The following is a 23,056-nucleotide window of genomic DNA, read 5'->3' on the forward strand; positions in this document are numbered from 1 at the left end:
AGCCGTGTTGAGTACCAGTTGCCGCCGCGCACTCTTCGTGTCCCCACAACCAAACTACTCTCTCTCTCTCTCCGCAACACCGCGTGGTCATACAAAATTCCCATCCATATATAAACGTCTCTAAACTCTGCTCATTCTCACAGATCATCCTAAACATAAAAGAGCTCTAAACACACACACTCTTTTCATCTTCTCTCATTTTGTCTTCTGCAACTGCAACACTTTTCCTCTCACCAACACAATAGTCAACTAGAACCGAGTCTCAAAAAATGCCGCGGAAGGGCACCTGGAACCTCCTGCGCCTAGTGCTGCTCTGGGCGAGGAAAGGCGGGGCGCTCAAGTTGCAGCTCCGCCTCGTGCCCAAGTTCCTCAAGACCATTGGCCAGGCGACACCGAGCAGCCAAATCTGGTACGGAGAGCGCGAGCTCTCCTTCGACAAGACCCCGGTCGTCCACGTGAAGATGCACCGCCCGGGGTCGATGCGGTGTCACCTGCCACACATCCCGTGTATAAACCCCCACGTTGACCTCGATCCGGAGTTCGATGATGAGGACGACCAGCTATGCTATGGGTACGACGCTGCAAGGAAGAGCTTTCTCGAAAATGGGGGCAGGGAGGAAACTCATTTCGATGAGGAGGTGGATGGAAGAATGGATATGGAGGAAGAGCAAGAGATTGACACAAGAGCAGAGGAGTTCATAGCTAGATTCTACGAACAAATGAAGCTGCAAAGGCAAATTTCGTACCTTCAGTACGATGAGATGCCACAACCAAGGGCAAGCTGATCCCCATTCAGTGTTAACAATTTTTGCACCACATTCAACTTTCTGTCTATTCATTTTTGTAAAAGAGCCGCGGCACTTTGTAAATAATGCAAATTTCTCATGAGTTCCATTCATTCTTTTCCACAGCTTTTTTACACAACATATGAGTTAGTTGCCTTACTGGTGCGTGACTAATTTTCTTTATTAAGAGGAAAACAAGCAGAACACCTCAGATGCCACAGCATATGATGCAAATAGAGATGAGAAGAACCTCAAGACAAAATCATTCTGCATCATGTAAAAGATCAAAATTCAGCTTGAGAATTAAAATTGCTTTGAAAAGATTTAGCACAACTACAATTCTCCTCGGACCCAAAAAACAACCACCAGAATTTCCTCAATCTCCTCACAAGTCAATTATGCACACATCTAGTAGGGGAAAAAAGGGCCTCACATCAATGTGTAACTCATTCGCTATAATACAACGATGAAATAATACAAAATATCTTAGGAGGGTACAGAATTGTTCTTAGCAGTACCTCACCCCTTCGCCGTTAACCACATCACCAATGCGATAAGCTGTTATCTCATTATCACCCAATATCCGAAGGGCAGCTTCAGGGCTAACCACCAAAACCATCCCAATGCCCATATTGAAGGTCCGCCTCATCTCAGAATCTTCTATGTTTCCCACCTAATACAGGAGAGGAAATCACCAATCCACATAAGCATGTATTCGAACTTCTAAGTTACCAAGAAGAGCCAGTGCTAGCTTGACTACATTCTACCAAATCATATACAATGCTTGAGCAGGCTCTTCACCCTGGGCTATTCCCTTAAAGCGAGATTCTAGTCTAGAACAAAATGGAAAACCAACCTCTTGAATCCACTTAAATAGTGGAGGAACCATCCAGGAGTTGCCATAAATGGTGGCACCTAGGCCTTTTGGGAACACGCGCGGTATGTTATCTGTAAACCCACCACCGGTAATATGGGCTAGTCCTTTGATACCTCCCTTGTTGATAAGGTTGAGAACCTGTACAGCAACACAGCAATGCTATGATTAGGGTGGTACTTGGCTCATATATTTTGCCTCAGTCTTAATACTCCAGTTGTATGTTTGAGGAAAGTATCAGAAAGCAAAAGAAAGAGAAAGAGAAATACCTGATTGACATAAATAACAGTAGGAGCCATCAAAGCTTCACCTACTGTCACAGCTTCACCAGGAAGCGGGTCTGTCAAGGAAAGACCACTTCGGGACAAAACTCTGGAAAATATATTAGCAAATTAAGATAATAGAATAAGAGGGCACACGTGAGCATACTTGGGTCAAGATAAAAATAACCTTCTGACAAGAGAGAAACCGTTCGAATGCACCCCACTTGACGGTAAGCCAATGAGCACATCACCAGCAACAATGTCTTTTCCATCTATAACGGAATCCTTCTTCACTATGCCAACAGCAAAGCCGCTGATATCGTATTCGCCCTCCGCATAGAAATCAGGCATTTCTGCAGTCTGGAAGGCACATTGACTATGTTGGTTTCATACAGTATCAAAAATCAAGTAACCATGCAGATCTACCCAGATTATGTAAGTCAAGAAGTAATCATGCAGTTTCAAACATAAGTCAACAATTTTTCCTTTACTTTAGTTTGGCACACAATGAAGAAAAGATACAACAAACTCTTCCAGGGAGAGAGAATGCCAAATTACATAGTAGCAAAAGCCAACAGGAACAACAGCTCTCTTTTCGCCGAAACAAGGGCAACGGCTCAATAGCGAAATCTAATGGACAACTTAATTGCTTTAAGTCCCACAATCTCCCACTTCGCCCTTGAAATTGCTTAGCTGCTGAAAAGAAGTGACCTCCGAATTCCAACCAAAGGTGTCTAGGATCATAACTAGTAGCATAAAAATGAAATATAAAGCATGTGAGATACCTCTCCTCCCAAAAGAGCACAATCAGCTTGCCGACAGCCATCCACAATGCCCTTTATAACCTGCATAAACTTTGTATTAACTCAAGTAGGCTTTAACAGCTCTAGGATTCAGCTATGATAAACAAGATCAGCCGCTACCTTTTCAGCAAGGTCCACATCAAGATGGCTCGTCGCAAAGTAATCCAGGAAAAACAGAGGTTTCGCCCCAGAAGTAACAATGTCATTAACACTCATCGCAACCTAAAATAAGAGTGTTAGACGGAAAAAAGAAGAAGAAGAAGAAGAAGAAGAAGAAGAAGATCAGAAGAGATCATCATCTTTTCCAGTCAATACCAAGTCGATTCCAATCGTTTCATGGATCCCAGAGTCGAATGCAAGTTTCAACTTAGTCCCAACACCATCTGTACCAGCTACAAGGTACGAATCCCCTGCTCATGAAAAACTAATTATTAACTAGCACAAAACCTAAACACAAATACACATTATCTTGAAGCAACTGCCATCCAAGTTTAACCACAGCAAAAACAAGCTGCAACAAGAATATGCAATTGAGAGTCCAAGTAAAATCTATGCCTCAGAACAAATTAAGTTCAATCAGAAGCATAAACATGTTCATGAACTGGCTTATGACAATTAGATTTTTTTTTTGGGGGGGGAAAGCTTTTGCTCTTCTTTCATGATTAAAATGAAGTATGTTCTAAAACTGGCTTATTCAGAAACAAAGAACAAAGTACAAATTATTAAATGGTTGGGACATTCAATCATTGAACTAGGCAATTTAGAATTATCTCATGGCGTAGATAGGGCTGAAGTGAGGAATATCCTCATGTGTGCTCAGAAGCCTCAGTGAAAAGTACCAATGGGAATAACCAGTCAAGTGTAGAAATTAGGGACTACCACACTAATGTACTATCCACTTATATTATAAAGGTCAAGTTTTCTTTATGTCCTTTCTTTCCTAATAGAGGGAGAGCCCAAGATAATTTTTTGTTGGCTTAACCTGCCAATGGCAATTAAGGAATTCCTGAAACCAGTAATCTTATTGCATATGGCAGAAAATATATAACAGTTAACATGTTCTAAACTTCATGCGCCTACATTCCATAATAGATATAATTAAAGCTGAAATGCCCTGCTTACAATCACAAATGGCCATTAGTCTGTACAATCCTCGAATGAACTTCATATGAACAACATCTAATAAAAAATTCCTGCCATGATCTAGCACATAGCATTCTTTCGAAGGAATTCGACTCTGCAACAACAATTCTCCTTGAGCTGGAACATCAATTGGAGTTCACCAAAATACATAACCCATTGCCTTGTTCTGCTAATTAGAGTCTAACTAAACTTCTCAGTTAAAAAAACAAAGTATCTAACTAAACTAGCATTAAAAGTATAAAGGTCTAGGATATCATACCAAGAGGGAAAAGACCTCCAAAGCCTCCAATTCCCGGGGCCATTTTCGCAATTCTTCTAACAAGCTCCGAGCCAGCATCTATATCCACACCAGCATCCTTGTATGTAAGACTTTCAGCCATTTTTGCACTTACGCTATACTTCCTAAAACGTTTCTTTGCACATGCTCTAGCCTGTGTTCCTCCATAATTCACTGGTAGCAGCAGAAATTTCCCAGAGGTTACGTCTAAGGGAATCTTGCATTGATAAGAACCAGACGCATGCGGATTCCGACCACAAGGTCCAGTTGAGACCACAAGAGATTTTAACAACCCGGTTTTGGTTCCAATACTTGGAATCATGCTGGAAACATGAAAGAGGCAAATCAATACTTACAAAAAAATATGGGAATAAAAGAATGACGGATCAATATTATCCAAATTCAGTAATTTAAAACAGGATCAGTCCACAATCAGAGAACTCATGTACCACACAGCAAAAGATAAAGAGTGCACTTACTCCAAAAATCTTCAAAAGAATGAATGAATAAATAAACGTAATAAAAATAAAATCTTGTAATATCTGTAATTGCACCCACAGAGGCCGAAAAAAAAACGGTGAATATGTTCGCAGTTTCATTGTTATACGAAAAATTGCTGATGCACTAAAACGGACCCACAGCACCTCATTAGAACAGCCATGGCAGAGCATCAATTCTTCGTCCACTGGGTTAAAGAAGAAGGAAAAATCTGGAGTCGAGACAACCTTACCTCTAATCTGGAAGTGCCCGGTAAGAGGAGCCCTTGAAATCAATACTGACGCCTCCTCTGTCGAAGAGTCAAGACTTTCGGAGCTATCAGTTGTGTCGTTCAAGACAGCAACGGAGTACCGGTGGATGGTTTTGCCCGAACGGTGCGGACGATCTCCGCTGAACAGGCGGGAGCTTCGGCTTCGGTACAAACCTAAAGATTTTCTCCTTGTGACCGCGCACGAATGGAAGAAGCCCTCGTACTCCACTCTGACTGTGCGGTACTTATAAAGACTCTTCAAGGCACAGATCAGTTCACGTGGGAAGCACGTGTGTACTACACCGAAGCCGGAGACTTTGTTCGGAATCTCGGTTTATGTACTACTCGTTAAGTTAGTAATGCAAATCGTTTTTTATATAAAATACAAAAAGAAAAACAATTTCATTGTTACGTTTGAAATACGCATCCACACTTTCACTATTGAAGCCTTCGCTGAACTTATCGGCCATCCGGTCAGTCGATTTGAGAAATTTCATGCAAACCATGATGAGGATTCATGGTATTATTCTGGGAAAATCTGTGCCCATTCAATTTTTTTGGGGTGATGATTTTGGGAAATTCTTGTTGGGAATGGAGACACCACTATTCTTGTTATGTCCGTGGAATTTGATAAAGGGAAATGCTTCGAATCTGTGAGAAATCACGATGTCTTCTTTGTGAAAATAGATTGCAAGAAAATTGATTATTTAGAAGTGCTCGTTATGAGAAATTTAAGTATTGTAAACGTGGCAATTATGTGGACGTGATGCTACAGTGGTTGATCAATGATTATCATGGTCACCATCATCAAATGCATTTTTCTAGAGTATATTGTTCTGATGCACATTTTGAAGCAAGATAGAGCACAGCAGTTTATGTTCCTTTTATGTGAGCGCCTGGTAACTAGCACGCTATATTTTGTGGGTTGAAAAAACCTTTTTTTTATGTTCATTAAAACATGTTTTTATCTTGTTTTATTTGATTTGTGACTTGTAAGAAAATCATTTGAACATTGCTGGAGTGTTCATCGCACGTGTATATGTGTAAATTAGTAAATATGCTGGGTTGCAAATGCATCTTATGAACATTGCTAGCGTGTACCTCACAAGCGTGTGTTTGAGGAGTTAAAGTCATAAGAAGTTGTAGTGGCTCAATGCTTATCAAGAGCATTACATGGAGAGGCTACTTGTAAAATATTGACTTCAAAGTTATAATTTTACAGACACGTGAATATAAAACTACGACATTTTACATAGTGGATTTCCCCACCGTATCGAATGATACAGCGATGTTAAATGGATCTTGAATTCATGTGGAACAAAATCCACTAATGAATGTGTATTCACTTTTGTGGAAGTGCTGTAACTTGGAAATTAGCCAAAAAAAAACTATGGGGGGAAATGACAATCCCGCTAAACCAAAAGTATATTTGGCTGAAGCAGATGATTCTAATGACGGAAATTGTTGCGGTCATTTCTTAAGCAATATTACGGTTAATGTGAAAGAATGGGTGGAAGACTCAAGTGCTACCAAGCATATTTGTAAATACATAATGCTTTATCCTTTTACACTCTAGTAGAGGAAGGAAGAGAATATTTATCTTGGTGATTCAAGAACTGCTCAACTTCTTGAGAAAAGGGAAAATGTTTCTCAAACTCAAATTTGAAAATGAGACTGAGTAATTGAGAAATTTCTTAGCATATGTTCCCTTGGGAATGAAATTGACACCTTACGTGTATACATTGTTATTGCCAAGCGGCAATAACTATTGCAAAGCGGCAATAGGAATGAAACTTTCAATGATAAATAGACAAATCCCATTGAGGCATGATCCGGTAAAGCAACTGTTGAAAGATGAAATTATGTCCATTGATTAATGAAGTCAAAAGTGGATTTGGCCAATCCTCCGACTATTCATCGAAGGGGAATGGGACTAGCCAATTGAAGAAAATCAATGGTGATGGTAACCCAACCTATGTAATTGGTGATCCCATGAATGAGGCTCATATGGGTAATAACAAGTCACTTGTTGATTTAGCGATGCACTATTAAAAATTTATGTCCCTCCTAAGATGAAAATAGTGCAAGACTACAAGAAAAAGAGGTTGTGCCAAGCTCTTAATAAATTCCATAGCCATTATTAGTGGTGTATTAAGCTGCACAATACACTTGATGGAATTACCTATATAAGTGTGGAGTGGGGCCGCTCCTATGAAAATTTTTAGGGAAAATCTCTAGAGTACTTATGAATAAACCAAGCACGCGCATGGCCTATTAGCGCAAAACCACGTTGAACAACAAATCTTGTGGGAGTGCAATGCGATTGGTGAAAACCATAATTCACAAAAAGGAATTGTTGGTTCATCGAAGTTTTATACTTCACCAATGATTTCGGGAATTATATTTCAATCTTTCTAGGGTGGGTTCATAGCCTAATTAGCATCAATTCCTATGCATTACGCTCAAATAACCCCGCATTATTTTATTTTTATTTCTTTTCAAAACCTTTTGAAATATGTGAGGGATTGTTGGACATTTCAATAGTTTTGAAATATTATTTTATATTGATTTTGATAAAATTATGACGACAATGATTAGCCATCAATATTTCCATCGATCGGTTTTCTAATGGTCGTATAACGGTTTTCTAACGGCCAGATTTCCGACGGACATATAACGGTTTTCCTAATGATTAGTTTTCTAATCGTTCATTAATGGTCTTGTAACGGCTCTTTTCTAACAGCTATTTCTTAATGGCTCTTTTTGTTTGAATATACATTCTCAAATCAAACAACTACAAAAGGGTGTCTCCAAAATTACAAGAAGTGAAATTTTCCTACTTTAGTTTCTCTTCTTCGCTGGGTTATATATATAACGTTGTTTTTGTTCCTTCTAAGTTAGGCCCGTTTCATTAGAGCTGTATAGAATATTATTTATCTTCTTTTCAGCGGTCCTAATTCAACCCCTAAACATGCGAAATTCGGCCAAGCCCCTACACACTAGGGCTGGCTGTACCCAGCCAATTTTTAGCGCAAACAGGCGGCATAATCGTTCACCCGCCGTCGAGGATGGTCGCCCAGAAATACAGAGAGCGAGAGAGAAAGAGACCTTGTTCGCAATGGTCCACTTTCTACCTTTTCGACCTTTGTGCCCGTAAGGCTTCGACGCAGTGATCGAGCAATGTGGAGGGGTCACATTAGCACTTGCAATTGTTGGACGTGAACGAATTTTTCCGGAGAAATTCATCAGGGAATTTGGTATTGCCGTTGAGATTCTACGTGAGAAAGAGACAGAGGCGGGGAAGAGAAGCTCTGATGCGTTCGTTGTAGGTATGCAGGTTAAGAGTCTACTAGAGAGAATCGTGAACAGAGAGTTTCGTGGGGGATGTGATAGCAATCGATTGAATGACAAAATTTCGAGGCAAATTCCACTTCTTTTCCAAAAATCTTCAAATGGAAGGCTGCTGTAGATTACGAAAAATAATAGCCGGCAAGAGAGAAGTGGATAGAACCCGTCACGACTAGGGGCGAGGGCAATGATCGTGGGGAGGTGACAGTTGTGAGGTTAGCCGACGATAGGCGTCGGACGGCCACTGCGACTTCCGTTACATGACATGCAATAATGGACACTTGGTTTGGGACATTCATATCCGTGTTATATTTGGATATTTACCAAACACTATATAAGATATTACAAATCCTATCATTATCCTATCCAAAATTTATTTTTATCCGTCCTTTACCTTTTCCAACAAGAAAATCCAGACGACCGAACACAAAATACATATAGAAACTAGGTTTTAATTAAACATATCCAACACACGTGTTCGTATTTGTAATATTTTAGGTCGTACAATAACTTAAATTTGCATCACCTATTATATTCCACTATAGTAAATTATTTAGATCTTATGAACATTGCATCTAATAGGGAAAATTAAAACATGTTTCCACTGGTATCTATTTTTCAGTTATAAGTGCAATCAAAGTTTTTAAAATTATGACAAAATTCAATCAAGTCCTAAAATATTCAGGGTTCCCCCATCCATTTTGCCACCTTTAGAACACTTCGTCATTGAATTATCATATTCCCTGTGTCTACTTTGTATCTGTCACCTACATGGAACTTCATTCCTATCCTGTTAATCTATGATGCTTATATCGGGGTGACGAATGTGCGAGAAAATCCACCCCCGGTGAAATCTAATAAACTCAGAAATCAATTTAGGAGGTAACTCTTTGCCTCATCCACTTAGTAGCTGACCATTTCTCGCCGGCTAGAACCTTGCATCCTCCATGTACGCTGTTTGGATCCGATTGTCCATCTAGTCCCTGAAAAGAAATGAAGATAAGCCAAAATCAATATGATATATTTGTACCGCCAACCACATGGGGCCATCCAAAAAGGAAAATATAATACACAGAATCAAAATTGTACTCGGGGGACACTAAAGGAAAAAATTGCGACTTTAATTAGTCTAACATCTCGTCCACTCGGCATATCTTGATTGTCTTTCTCTCACAACTTACAACTACAAATAGAAATCTCTTCCCTACAGTAACAGTAACCGAGTCCCAGATCTCAGCATTCCCATTGCTACGTTCCTCAATCAATCCACAAGCAATGCAATCTCCAGTTATCTCTGTTATTTCTAATATCCTGAACAAAAATATGACTATATAGAAACACATGCGAGGCCACACAAAAACTGATGAACTTGGATGAAGGACAGAGGTTCCCACTGCATTGTAGTCCCTTGACCCACCAAACAATACCCAACTCCCCTGTCTATGTATTGCTTGCATGAATGATTGCTAAGTGATCTTCCTTTAATAAATAGGCACCCTAATGTCTGTGCTGGCGCATGATATCTACGTAAGCAAGAAACACCCAACTAGTAACAGATAAATTGAGACAAACCATGCTCCAGAAGAGCACTGCATCTCCTTTCACTGGCTTCACTGATAAGCCCTTCACCATCTTTCCACCACAGCTACATTCACCTGTTCCAGCCTATCAATGCAAATGCCGAATCAACAAACAAATCAGCATCTAATACAGAGATCATACACAGCAGTAAATGATAAAATTCAAGAGCACTTAATGCCCATTTCTCTGTCAATGCTGGCCACATCACATGTATCAATGTAAATTTAAGAAAGTGCGAGCCCCTGAAGATAAAAGCAATGTCCATTACGAATTTGATTATGTAGCGAATCAAAGTAGGCACCATGGGATGCCAAATTTCAATCAAAGCAGAAAGCACGGAAAAAAGGGATCAGACAAAGAAGGATCCAAAAGGTTGGGCACACAAAATCACAAGAGTAGAGCAATTGCACAGACTCTTCTCTCATACAGTCAACTAAATTGGTGGTTGACTGTAACATTGGCTGGCATCCAATGTTACAGAAGAGAATCTATCCTCCACATCATTGTGTTGTCTGCAATCAATGCCATTCCAATTTGATATGGGAATTTTGATAATCATATGCACCAGAAATCCAAACTGATACATGTATAATGCATAGAAAAAGTAAATGAGGAATAACAGACACTGACAAATCCATGTTTCTTATCAAAAAAAGAGTTTCTCAAGGTCTTTCGTGTTCAACCTATAAATAAAAGAAAACTACAAGGTATACTTGCCCTGGTAAAACTGGAACTAAAATGGCTAAGTTACACAAGTACATATATAAATGGGAGCTTTCAGGCAGTAACAATATCCTGAAAAACACGAGTTGATACATATATAATTGGTCACCACAAGAACATTTGAAAGTTCCAGTTATCTGAGTATTTACAGAAGCAAGATAACCATAGCAGCGTTGTTTCTAAACTGAAACTTACAAATTAACTGATTCAGGTGGCATTTATCAATTTGATTTATTCATCTAAGGGTTGGCCCATTTTTAGCTAAGTGCAGTGTCGACTATATTTAAGAGAAGCAACTTATTGAGGAAATGTATGAGTCTAAATCCAAATGATGACATCAACAGAACAGACACTGACAGTGCCCAAATAAATTGCTTATCGTGGCAGTAGGAACATTCTTGACAAATTTTGAAGCATTCATAAAGTGAGTTTCTGAGTTGTTGTGTCACCCCCAAAGTGATGTGGTCAGTATCCACCCCTCCTTTCCCGAAAGGACCAAACACCGAAATCGTTAGCAGTGAAAAGAACACACATCCAGCAAAGAAAAACATTGTCAGAGATGGAAATCTATGATCGATGTGTGGAATACTTACCATAGGAAAATGAGTTTCTCCTCCCTCCACATTGTCACTCAGATACATAAGCACTGTGGCTACTCGCTGACCACCGCGCTGCAAGTTGAACTACAAAAGGTACAAATAGAATATATTTCAATTTCATATATAGGCAACAAATCTTCAAACAACAAGATAATAGTGCGAGACAGAGCAAAAGAAAGTGCAACAGCTGAAAGACACTGGGTGAACTTACAGTGTCAGAGAAGTAGTCGTGATGTGGCTTGTAAAACTGATTCTTTTCATACCTGTGCTTCTGGAGATGTTAGCTTCGATACTGAAACATATTAGTCTTCTGCTCAGGAGCAACAACTTACAGGAGAACGAGTGATTTCCTACCTTAAGACTTGAATGAGCTCCCCATTCTCTACAGGAACTTGAGAAAAGACAGAGATGCGCTTTTCAATTGCCTGAATTTGTTAAAAGAAACGGTATTGAAAGCCTCATTTTGACAAAATGCTCCACGGGTCCCCCATAACAAAGAAGGCAAATCGCACTAGAGGTCATATAGTTGTATTCATAAATGCTGGCGCTATTTCCAGGTTCAAAGAATCATAATCCTGAACTAACCTGCACCATGGGATATCTTCTCTCTTCATGATTCAGAAACATACCAGAGCTTGTCCTAACTTCACTCCTGATTCCCTGGTCAAAAGTTACAAAAATGTTCACGCCAGAGACTCAATAACATCCTAATTAAGATAATCAAGCACTATTTAAGATAAAGTAATATGTTTACTAAAAGTTCTAAAACTTGTCGTGAAAGTGCAATCGAGAAACTGCAATCGAGTCCTAAAACTTATCTAATTAGTGCAATCAACTCTCTCTATTAACTCGATCCAATTCGGCTAACATGCATTTTTTATTACTTTCTTAAGACACGTGACGACAATGTGGCAGGCATCACATCTGAAATAACTTGAAAATTAAAAAAAAAATAACGAAGGAAAAGTTATGCTTTTTCTCTGGCACTTGAGTAGGGACGATGAAGATGATGAATGATCTCGCTCAAACTGTTTCCTCGCCTTGCTGAGAAGCAGACCCAAATATCTCTCTCCGCTCTCCTCTCTCCTCCTTTGTCGTCTTCGTCGCCATCATTTGACCCTTCCTCAGGACGCCCCATCATCGATGGGCATCTGGTATTGGCAAACAATGCAAGTCCCGTGAATCCAAGCCACCACTCAATGCAGCTGCCATTGAACCTGTGCCTAAACGGCATCTCTCTCCCCTCCTTGCCCTCTCCCCCGCACTCCTCTTCTTCATCTCACTATCGCTCGCTTGTCATCTTAGTCAGGTCATGAATGGCTCGAATCGACTCTCTTGACACCGCAGCAGGCGGCTGTCCGTGCTTGTGTGCAGCGCGCTGAGCAGCAGGTTCAACCTGGACAAGGGTGGTGACCACTGGTAAACAACCACCACGTTCAGGGTACGTGGTTTGACCAGTACGATCCTGAAACAGGGTAGGTTCGGGCACGCATAGAAGATTTTGATTTTCATGGGTTGTGTGGTGGGTGAGAAGAAGGGGAAGGAGGGAGAGAGATGGTTGTGGCTGAGGAGTCTGAAGGAGTTTCAGGTGACGGGGGTTTTCAGTTCAAAGAAGCCATCTTCAGTGATGGTCTCTTTCTTTTCTCTCTTTTAGCTATTTAAAGTATTTATTCTTATCCTTCTATTACTTTTTCAACTTTTAATTTTTTTTTAAGAAAATAATTTAAAAAAAAAAAAAAAAAAAACACGTCAGCGATTTTCTATTGGCCAAATTGAAGGGCATTAATGGAGGGACTTGATTGCACCAACTTGGCAAGTTTTAAAACTGAATTGCACTTTTTGAAATCTTTAGGACTCGTTGCACTTTCACAAGAAATTTTAGGGCTTTTAGTGCATTTCTTTCTAAAATAAATCAATGAATATCAAATCTAAAAAAAGAGAAGAAAAAAAAAAGTACACCTTCCCTGTTTTTGCATCCACCACTGTAGAAACCCGAAGCCTCGGAAGGGCAATGGCTCTGAGATAGTCACATTCCTGAAACATAAACGAAATTCCAGTTACCAGTTGTAGGTATCAGCAGAGTACATACTCAGAAGTACTTTTTGCATGAAAAATTAGCCTACATTAATATGTTTAGTTACCATTACCGAACAAGTACACCGAAAAAAAGTAATTTACAGTACCTAAAACGGAGAGATTCCACCTCATCTACTTCAAAAGTTTGATAAACAAGGTGGTCAATAATCATGGCCTAAATTGCATATCATCACCAAATGATATGCAAAAGCACCACAACCTTAGAGGGTGGATTTCCAACAAGACTCAATGGATAGAGCATTCAAAGTCGCAATATTTCTAATGATAACATGAGTTGCCCATGCCTTTCGCTTGAGTAAGATGTACTTTAAGGTAACTTAATCCGAATAATGCAATCTTACTCCTCACAATTTAACACATGAAAAATTGGAAAATGCAGTAGTACATATGGTGATAAACATACCTCCACGCTTAAAAAGTTGTGTAGTACGATGATTCGCGGCGACCAACTAATAATCTCAGGTTTGACCTACAACAAGAAATACATTTTATAAAAAACCTTAGACGATCAAAGAAAAAGAGTACCATATAACAACACAGTTGATTGGTGCGTTTAAAGGGCTGCATCCCAAAAATTACAAACATCGAGATTTATGTAAACTTCAGGTGGTGTGACACAACATATGGGCACAATAGTGGTAAGGGATGAAAATACAGATAACTTTCTGTGGTGGAACATGATTCTTTGTAGTTTTACAAGTTCAGAATATATTTCACAATCAATATTAGGCTTTTATACTAATACTCTTGTGTTAGCAAAAGTCTATAGGACTGACTTCAAGTTTTGGCAATATAGGTGTGTCTACATAATGAATATCGCAAGACTAGTTGTCATGTTGTCATAACACCATTAGCAGGAAAAACAAGACCCTTCCAAAGATCTCAGCTCGAGCAGGTAGCATGCCCAAGAAGTCCAAAGGCATAAGACCTATCACCTAGGGCTAATCCGGGAAACAAACAATGAACCCCTCACAGATTGATGATGTGGAAGAGCGAGACAGTAGTAAGCAACTTCTCACATTGGCACTTAAAGTGAATAAATGATCAATGGCAGGGGAAGTAAAACAGCTATCCCAAGCCAAATGATGAGATCATATGAGGCTGGTTTATTACAGGAAGATTGGATAGAAACAACGCAGAAACAGAGGTTTTGTAGCGAAAAGCTTCCTTCGTTCAAATCCATGGCGACATCGAACATGCACATGTGGATCCAGCAAGCATTCAAGAAAAACATTCTTTTACACGTAAGAATTGATATTAGCTCCAAGAAAGAGCTTTCTGTTGTGCACTTCCTCAATTGATCTTTGAATACTTGGTTGAATTTTGAAATTGATTGTAAAACCAATTCAAGACACAGATCGTTTACCTTCCACCCAAAATAGAAATATATTATTAGTTGTAAAACCAATTCAAGAGACGAGATGCTAATTTTATAGCGCAGAGAAGTCACTACTAAATGTTGTATCAAGCATCATGTATATTTGGAGAGAAAAGTTACTAGGGTCACCACCAAATAAAATGTATAAGTGGGATATCATTGTTAATTAAATTTCCTCGAGATGCAATGTGCTTGTACCAAAGTGTAGTCCTCCTGCATTAGTTTTGTTTAATAAATCACCTTACTCATGATACAGAAATGCTGAGAATTTGATTAAGTTGATATATCAGTAAGAATCAAAGTGACTTCAATTTATAACAATGGAATATGAGAGATAATAGAAACTTCTATATCAATACACTTTCTTTTTTTATTTTTTTCCCTAAAGCAGCTCAAATGCCAATCAATTTTTGCATGCTCTGCTCATTATTAGGCATTCATTATTTTTTCCTTGAGAAAAGGAGATTCTAGTACATGAGAGATGTGCAATAGCTAAGGAACAAAAGAGTAAATAGAAACTATAACAACTCTAATACTAGGGAAAATTTGAGCCCGTTGACCAAAGAAAACTGAAAGAGTACAACATAATAGTGATGGAAGCTTCTGTTCCCTCAAACAATCTATTATCATGTATTACAAAATCAGCACATTAGGCAAAAAATGCAGCACTCCAAGATTTTGATAATTGACATTAAATCGCCACCAAAGGCAACAGCTGAATTACAGGATACATTTCAAAAAGGAAAAAAGACACCTTCGAAGAGCTATAAATAAATTCCACAGATTGACAATGATCTCACACAAAAGGAGAAGATTATTAAAACAAGCTCGTTTTGGGTGGACAAACTGTCTTGGAGATGATTTTCAACGACTTGAAAAGTTGAGGCATTAATTGCAAAAATGAGAAGGACAAGAGTGACTCTGCAACTGACATGAAAAGTCAAGGGATGTATTTGCAGTTAAGGAAGACATCAAAGTTAAAAAGCTCGTGCCCATCACTTTAAAGACTCTAGGCCAGTAATTTTTGAAAAGTGAAAGCCTCTGATCATAACATTATTGTCCATCCAATTGCAAAGGCTAATGTGTTTCAATCTCTGAAATGGGAGTCACCTGTAAAAGAAGAGGTTGTATGCAAAATATAACAAGCAAGCTGTTTCCACTAGTTGCATATCATAAATTAACTCTCTGCTTACATAACCAAGGCGCAAGATTGCAGCTTCCTTGTCATTATCCCAAAATGAAATGCCTGGAAAAATGGCAAAACAAATTGGCCTGTGTTAAACTAAAAGGACAATGCAGAAAAATATCACACATGCAGCTTCTGTAATATAACTTGCGCAGACTCACTGAAACAAAGCAATAAAGTTTAACTGAGACAGATTTTGATGCAGGACAATAAGTCCACAACAAACAATAAATCTTAAGGCTTCATCACACCCAAAGCTTACTAAGAATCACACCTAGGGTTTTTAAAGCTTCACACCTAAGAGAAGAATCGTATCACACAATTCCAAAACAAAGAATTGCCAATTCAAACAATCATCAAGTCTAATCAAATAAAAGAATTAAATCAATATGTATAGACTCTCTGCATTGCTGCTCCAAGTCAAAATAAGAAACTTAGATATTCATATAAAACTACGAAATGTATCCACCTGCCAACCAGGAAAAGGAAACATTAAATCCAATTCCAGCTAGGAAAAAGGTGACTTATCAAAATTCTAATTAAACACTTAGTGAAAATTCCTAATTAATCAAAGAAAATAAATAGTATATCTTCATCTTGCATGCCTTTTCTAAGTCTTCAAAGGTTGTGCCATTGTTCTCAAGAGGAATCAGAGCTACATAGAATTTGACACCCTGTTGTGTAAGTAAGGTCTTTATTGGTTCAAAGGGAAAAGAATAAAATTCTTAAGCTCCACTTGTTTCGCACAAAATGATATTTGGGAAAATATTTTCATTATTCAACTGGGGGAGGGTTGAAAGAGGAAATGACTTTCTCGAGATAAATCTGCCAGTCATTTCCCGTAAACTTGCGAATAGACTGACATGATGAGATTAAGTACAAACATCGTAACAAGCTGTAGCATTTATTTAGGACATTACCACAAATCATCCTAACCAAATGTAGAACAGTCTTTAAAAAAGTGGGGCACACTACAGTAATGTACTTTAGAAATTCCCTTCCATGCAATTCTTCTTTCTTGGTGAAGCACTACCATGTCCAATTCTGTTGAGCATGATGATGATTTCTCCGCTCATGTCTCTCCATTTTTATAAACAACTACTAAAAAAAATGACTCATTTGCCAGCCACCTGGGATGTGAATACTTTGCAATCTGTGATGTCTTTCAGTGAGTTTTTTGTTTTTCATGTTGGGGCTTTTCAATCAGCTATGGTGAGCATGTTTCTTAAATTCTCTATTAGAAATCAATAGTTATGTAGCTGTACTGGTGAGAGTTATCATTTACCTACTAGATGTTTGTGAAAGATTCTCAAAGAATTGGACTTGGAATTTTCACCAGCATTACTGCATCAACTATTTTATTACTAATAATTATTCTAAATATAGATTTGTCTCCTCTCTTTTACATGAGTCAATTTTTCATGTAAGACCACAGTTTTAGTCTAATTAGAAGAGAAAACATGGATTATTTACAATTGAAAGAGATATTTTTGTATCATCAATAGATTGATATGATGATTCTGCTCAAATTAATAAAATGGCTCTACAGAATTTAGATCACCAGTACAGCTAAAATTTTCTTTATAAAAATCAATTATTTCATTCCAAACAGGTGAAATAATTTCAGCCATAATTTTTAATGAGTTTAGCCAAACACCAAAAGATAGTCATTTTCCTGGAAAATGATTTCAAGGGAAACATTTTCCAAAAGTATCACATTTTCCGTGAAACAAATGGAGCATCAATCTCATGTCAAAGTTATATGAGTTTTTAATTGACCAAGTTACAGTCTTAACTATTCACGAGCTTTAAAATAAATTTGTGGTCAACAGAAAAAGACAAAACTAGAAGTCTAATTCAGACAGTCCGGAAAAGTCACTCCATCAGTAGGTGATCTTACATGAAGGGAATGCAACCTTCTTCTAACATATAACTTTTTTCTTTTCTTTTTTTTCTGGTAAGCATGGTAACTTCACCATAATAAAAAGCTCAACCAGCTTGCCTTCAATTTTTCAGTATAAAAATCTCGTTCAGCTAGCCCTTTTATATAGACTAGTGACAGGAAAAAATTTCACATCTTTCTCTGATAATGATTGATTAGCAAAAAACAAAATATCATTCACATACATCGGGAAACTCTTGGATGCAAGGAGACAATGCATCGACTAAACTCTAAACTCTAAAGAAGCATTACAAAACACTTGCATTTTTTTTGGGGGAAAAAGAACAGACAATGGCATTAGTTTGGATACTTCCATGAACCAATACGGGCAACAAACAATTTCATCAGAAAGCCTAATTTTGTCCTGGACAATGTAGTCCAGAAGATGCAACCCTGTGCAGGACCTGTATCATTATATTTTTTATAACTTCCATAAATAAAAAATAATAATAATAAACAGAAACAAAGAAAGGATGCTAAAAGTTATCACAGATCATCCTTAATGAGCCCAAGACCACATAAAAGCTCATCCACAAATAAAACCACTATCTGACAAAGCCTTTATGATGAAAGAAAAGGGATGACCAAGTTACTAACGTGAACCTGTGTTCTTCACAGAGAATTTAAGCTTAAATACATACCTCCGGGTAACCTAAGATAGCCATCTTGCTTAATTTTACGAGCTCCTTTAAAAGATGGAAACTTCGTGCCTGTAAATAACAATGCTCTTAGAAGACCGATATGATTTTTAACAACCCACTAGCTACCATACAACCCCTCTTCCCCAACCCTCACAAACTCACACAAACAAGGAAATGACAAACTACAATCAAATAAACAATATTCTACCATCAACCATATCTGAGTAGAGTTTATGTCCTTCTAATTCAGACCTTAATATGATGTCCACCAATTTGTAGACAAACACCAATATGCATCTTGAAATCCAGAATATCCTTTATGTAATACAAGCGCAATTAAAATTTCTCACCAACATGACAATTCCTTTTTTTTAGTAACTAAAAGAAAGTCAACCACAGGACACCAAGAGGGTACAAACCCAATATCAAAAAGGCAAAAAAAGGTACAGGAAACTTATAAGAGACAATAAAGTCAGAGACAGCTTTACAGTTGCCCATGAGACCATGCCAATTATATAGAAAATGCATAAAAAAATTAACAAAATAAACAGGGAATGAAACCTAATATGGCTCTTCACTCCTCATGGCTCCCCACTAAATAGTCCAAAAGAGCTGACTCTCAATCTGAGTTTTGCAATTGATATGCACAATCACAGTTAATTCAAGAACTCAAATTAGCTGCATATGCAAAGAGACATAAAAAACTGACAATAGAGCATAATTCCAGCAAATCTTGCCTGATAAGTTCTAATAGGTTCTAAACCTAACCAAACATCAGGCAAAAAGAGCAAAACGTGAACCAGCAGATACCAAGACAAGAACCACCAATGCAATCATTGTCAAACTAAAAAGTATTCTCAATAGAAACTGAAATGCTTTTGAGTTCCCATAGTTCTGTAGCTCGTTCTTGTACTGAACCAACCAACCACCCTCTTGCATAAGAAACTAAAGGGGTGAAATTTATAAGCACAATCAGAACTCAGGAATAGATCACTAGTGAAAATGCTCCGAAGCAAATCAATACATATAAAATCGGGGAATATTACGCGTACCGTATGAGTCTTCCAGCTGCCGAATAAATGCTAACTGAAGAAAAGCACCTGCCTCAAAAGCAAGCCAGAGTTGACAATTATCAGGTGCAGATTTCATACAGTGAAAAGCCAAGAATAGCTGTCTACAATCAGACCTTGAACAACTACCACTACATATATGGAGTTAAAATACAACGTCCCTAAATGGTTTGATGTAATAAATCAACAAGCTTAGATCCATGTGAATCAAGCTCCGGTTCAAACCCCATTATTCTCGAACACAGCAAGTCCTGGTATTATATGCAAAATTCACAGCTAACACTATTTCAAGAAACAATTAACAAAATGAATCCCTGCCAAATAATTGCAATTCCCAGTTTGATCGCCTCCAAAAAGTGAAAAATTTAATCACAACCCACTTTATCAGCCGATGAAAGCATAACTCAAAGGACTGCAAAAGCAGATCACCGTCAATCGGAAAGCTTACGTACCAATGATCATTCCCACGGTGACGAATGTCAGCAGCCCGAACACAATCTTCATGGTAGGAGCCATTGTCCGTACAACATAGACTGACAGCACCCGTCTCAGTTCATAGGACCAAGAACATGGGGGAGGGAAGGAGGGATTGCTCAATGAAAGAACGAAGAAGTGGACGATTATGAAGCCCAGCAAATTCAATCGAAGTACCTTGGCAAGCGAAAGCGAGGGCGAGACCCAGCGAGAACCGAGTCGATTTGCTTGGAGTCAGGCGCGCGGTGGGTAACACAGGATCGAGTGGTTCGAGGCGAGATTGAGAATCTGCAATGGAGAGATTCCTGGGACGCCGAAACGACAGGATCCTGCGAATTGCCACGCGAGACAGACAGGACTCAGAGAAACTTTCTTCTCGTAGGGTTTAAGTTCGGGCGGTCAAAAAAGGATAGGAACTGAAACGGAGAAAATGACAAAACGTTGCCACAACTTGTACGTTGAGTTTCTGATTGAGACATCCTCGTTTCTGCTTACTCACATGGTATCAAAACTAGCCAAGCACAATGGACCAATCGAATTAAGAATCGATTAATTTGGTCAGATTCGATTCGAGTGAGCTCCGATCCAGTTTTCAATTTCAAAAAATGAAATTGGTGTTCGAGGGGTTCGGTTCTCGATTTAGAAGGGAGATCCGGACCAATCGACTATCCAATCGAACCGATCATTTTCATTTTTTAAAATATAAAATTGAATATAGTATTATGAAATATTTAAACTATTTACATGGTAATAAATAAGGAACCATGAAGCAATAGCTATGGCAAACATTACAAAAAATTTATATATAAAAGTTTAGAAGTATTGAAGCGGGAAAAACATAGCAAAATCGAGAGAACAACCGTGGAGACATTTGACAACTCGGAAACGAGAGAATGTCTCTGGTCAAGTGATGTGGGAGCATCGAGCTTAATTGATCCATCCTTAAGCTCAGCTCATGTATCATCAATTGAACCAACCAATTCATCGTTCATGCTAGAGAAAACTAAATTTTGCTGCAACTTAATTAGGGGGCTCAAGGATGAAGCTTGCTGATTATGCGATATAGTGGAAATTACAAAGACTTATTGCTGATTTTGAGACTCCCATCAACCAATTGAAGACTGAGGGCAATTTTGAATCAATTTCTATTGCTATTTGATGACATTTAATGGTGTCTTTTGGGCTGCCTAAGTTGGTACATGAACTTGGAGTCTTTATCAAATTTCAATGCATTTGTTTATTGAGTCTTTCAATTCATAGTTTTTTATGAGTCTTTATTGTGGTGGTGTTTGTAAGAGTCTTAATTAGATGAATTCCTCGAGAGTTTATTCAATTTAGGGAATTCGAAAAGTTTTTTTATTCTTTTGTTTTTTGTTCCATCTCTATAAATAGAGGTGTAATCTCTATTATAAAGGAAGACTTTGATGAATAAGAATATTAGAAATTTGCCTCTATTTTGAGCAAATATCTTGGAGAGTGGATAACTCTTATTTCGATTTCTTTATTGTTGGAGAATGGATTACTCCTTAGTGGTGAGCCAAGAAGCACTTTATCTTTGGTTGATGGTTCATCCCTTAGGCCTTAGGTGGTGAGCTTCTATATCCCGAAGTTTGTTATCCTTGGCTGGTGACTCGTCCTTTAGGCCTGGTCGTGAACTTTGTTAATCCCGATTTTGATCTTTGCCTAGTGGTGCTTCCATTAGGCCTTGATCGGATTGTACTCTATCCTTCATTCGGGGCTTGCATGGTAACGATTTTGATATGAAAAAGTGATTTTAATTATAATTGATATTTTTTATTCTATTTCCTAGATAAGTTTTAGAGAATCAGAATGTATTCGATAACCGCACAAAATTTCTATTCATGGAACACAAACACGTTTGGTAACATCACAAAATTTTTGTTCCCGGGGATAATTTCGCTTCCCAATTTATGTCATTTAAGTCAAATAATTACATAGTTACTTTATGAAATTTCATCCTACGTTTATAATTAATTGAAGATTAATTCATATTTGATACACTTGCCCGTCCTTGCAACCACATCATCATGCAACACAAGCACTCCCTTCACACACACACACACACAGATGAATTACCTCTAGAAAGCATGGCGAGGAAGAGGAGAGTCTCGCTGGGCCGGTCCGTTGCTCCGTCCATATTGAAGTCAGCATTGGTGATGGGTTCGTGAACCTCGTCCTTGGAAGCCAAGGATGCATTGAAGAGGAGAGCTCTTTGGTCTTTAGTTCTGGATACTACACAAACCGGGAACGAAGGAGTTAATGGCGACAATTAGACATTAACGGAACGTTGCACAAGCCAATTTTATTGGACCGCCCGAAAATCGGACTGGACCGGTCGGTCCGATCCACGGTTCTAAAATTTGAGAACCGTTCTGTTTCCCAATCTTAGGGTGAGATTGGACCGAGAATCGATCACCCTTAATCACAACAAGTGATCGACATGGGTAAAGCAAGTGATCGGCAGGGACCGCGAAGCTCGACGCCGGCGACTTTAGCGACAACCATCTCACCAAGAGTCTATAGAACAAAGACCAAATGCCACGACTTTTCGACTGGAAGGCCGAACTTAACCACTAGTGGCTTGTAAACACCGAGAATAAAGAGAAAATCCGATTAGACATAATTATGTTTCCCTCGATCTTTCGCGGCCAACTCTTGCTCCAATTGTGTGAAGTAACCGATGTCCAGCTTGGAGGAGTACAATCCGTATGGTGATAGGTTGAATTGGACATGGCCGGTTCCGCCGAACCGCGTTCGGTTCCGAAAAGTGGTCCGGTTCCCGAGTCCAACGGCCCTTTTCCTTCAGGGCTCCCTTTTTGTTTTATAAAAAAATGTTATGGCACGCTCCGTTTCATTTGGTCATGTCTAGGTTGAATTGTGAGAAAAGGAACTCTCATTGGGATTGAGATGAGCACGGGCTATGAAGATATCCTGGAGGTCATGATGCTATTGTCATGAGCTGAATTTTACGTACAATTTGAACCTTGACCGGCTTAACAAAAAGTAATGTACACAATTATCTCTGAGTGCACAGAATCAAAACTCCAACTACAAAGTATAAAGCCCTACTTTTGTTGAGCACTCCGATCACGTACTCAAAAAG

General features: G+C 38.6%; 3 protein-coding genes across 3 annotated transcripts; 1 reads left to right on the forward strand and 2 right to left on the reverse strand.

Moving 5' to 3' along the window:
* Positions 1 to 44: 44 nt before the first annotated feature.
* On the forward strand, positions 45 to 924 carry LOC115757010. The gene is made up of 2 exons (XM_048276791.1): positions 45 to 209; positions 246 to 924. The coding sequence occupies exon 2, from the start codon at positions 270 to 272 to the stop codon at positions 783 to 785; it is 516 nt and encodes a 171-aa protein (XP_048132748.1). The 5' UTR covers positions 45 to 209; positions 246 to 269; the 3' UTR covers positions 786 to 924.
* Positions 925 to 1,036: 112 nt separating this feature from the next.
* On the reverse strand, positions 1,037 to 4,710 carry LOC115757008 (phosphoribosylformylglycinamidine cyclo-ligase, chloroplastic). The gene is made up of 8 exons (XM_030697068.2): positions 4,128 to 4,710; positions 3,041 to 3,135; positions 2,846 to 2,947; positions 2,708 to 2,767; positions 2,110 to 2,282; positions 1,929 to 2,031; positions 1,642 to 1,800; positions 1,037 to 1,458 (listed from the first exon to the last, which is right to left on the reverse strand). Exons 1-8 carry the CDS (start codon positions 4,465 to 4,467, stop codon positions 1,294 to 1,296), a joined length of 1,197 nt encoding a protein of 398 aa, XP_030552928.1. The 5' UTR covers positions 4,468 to 4,710; the 3' UTR covers positions 1,037 to 1,293.
* A 4,221-nt stretch (positions 4,711 to 8,931) lies between these two features.
* Positions 8,932 to 20,393, reverse strand: LOC115757009 (prolyl 4-hydroxylase 1). The gene is made up of 13 exons (XM_030697069.2): positions 20,110 to 20,393; positions 19,911 to 19,991; positions 19,441 to 19,488; positions 18,389 to 18,457; positions 15,813 to 15,865; positions 13,645 to 13,710; positions 13,104 to 13,178; positions 11,730 to 11,804; positions 11,499 to 11,569; positions 11,356 to 11,407; positions 11,139 to 11,228; positions 9,814 to 9,906; positions 8,932 to 9,224 (listed from the first exon to the last, which is right to left on the reverse strand). The coding sequence occupies exons 2-13, from the start codon at positions 19,972 to 19,974 to the stop codon at positions 9,117 to 9,119; spliced, it is 864 nt and encodes a 287-aa protein (XP_030552929.1). The 5' UTR covers positions 19,975 to 19,991; positions 20,110 to 20,393; the 3' UTR covers positions 8,932 to 9,116.
* Positions 20,394 to 23,056: the final 2,663 nt, after the last annotated feature.

Source organism: Rhodamnia argentea, chromosome 3 (genome assembly GCF_020921035.1).
Source record: "Rhodamnia argentea isolate NSW1041297 chromosome 3, ASM2092103v1, whole genome shotgun sequence".
Taxonomy (NCBI): Eukaryota; Viridiplantae; Streptophyta; class Magnoliopsida; order Myrtales; family Myrtaceae; genus Rhodamnia; species Rhodamnia argentea.

Coding starts and splice junctions, on each gene's coding strand:
- LOC115757010 (XM_048276791.1), top strand. CDS start 270: ATGCCGCGGAAGGGCACCTGGAACCTCCTGCGCCTAGTGCTGCTCTGG.
- LOC115757008 (XM_030697068.2), bottom strand. CDS start 4,467: ATGATTCCAAGTATTGGAACCAAAACCGGGTTGTTAAAATCTCTTGTG. Junction 3,136..4,127: donor TGGAGGTCTTTTCCCTCTTG/GTATGATATCCT, acceptor TTTCATGAGCAG/GGGATTCGTACCTTGTAGCT. Junction 1,801..1,928: donor CTGTTATTTATGTCAATCAG/GTATTTCTCTTT, acceptor GTTGCTGTACAG/GTTCTCAACCTTATCAACAA.
- LOC115757009 (XM_030697069.2), bottom strand. CDS start 19,974: ATGGCTCCTACCATGAAGATTGTGTTCGGGCTGCTGACATTCGTCACC. Junction 18,458..19,440: donor GCAGCTGGAAGACTCATACG/GTACGCGTAATA, acceptor TGTTATTTACAG/GCACGAAGTTTCCATCTTTT. Junction 11,805..13,103: donor TGGATGCAAAAACAGGGAAG/GTGTACTTTTTT, acceptor ACTTTTGACCAG/GGAATCAGGAGTGAAGTTAG.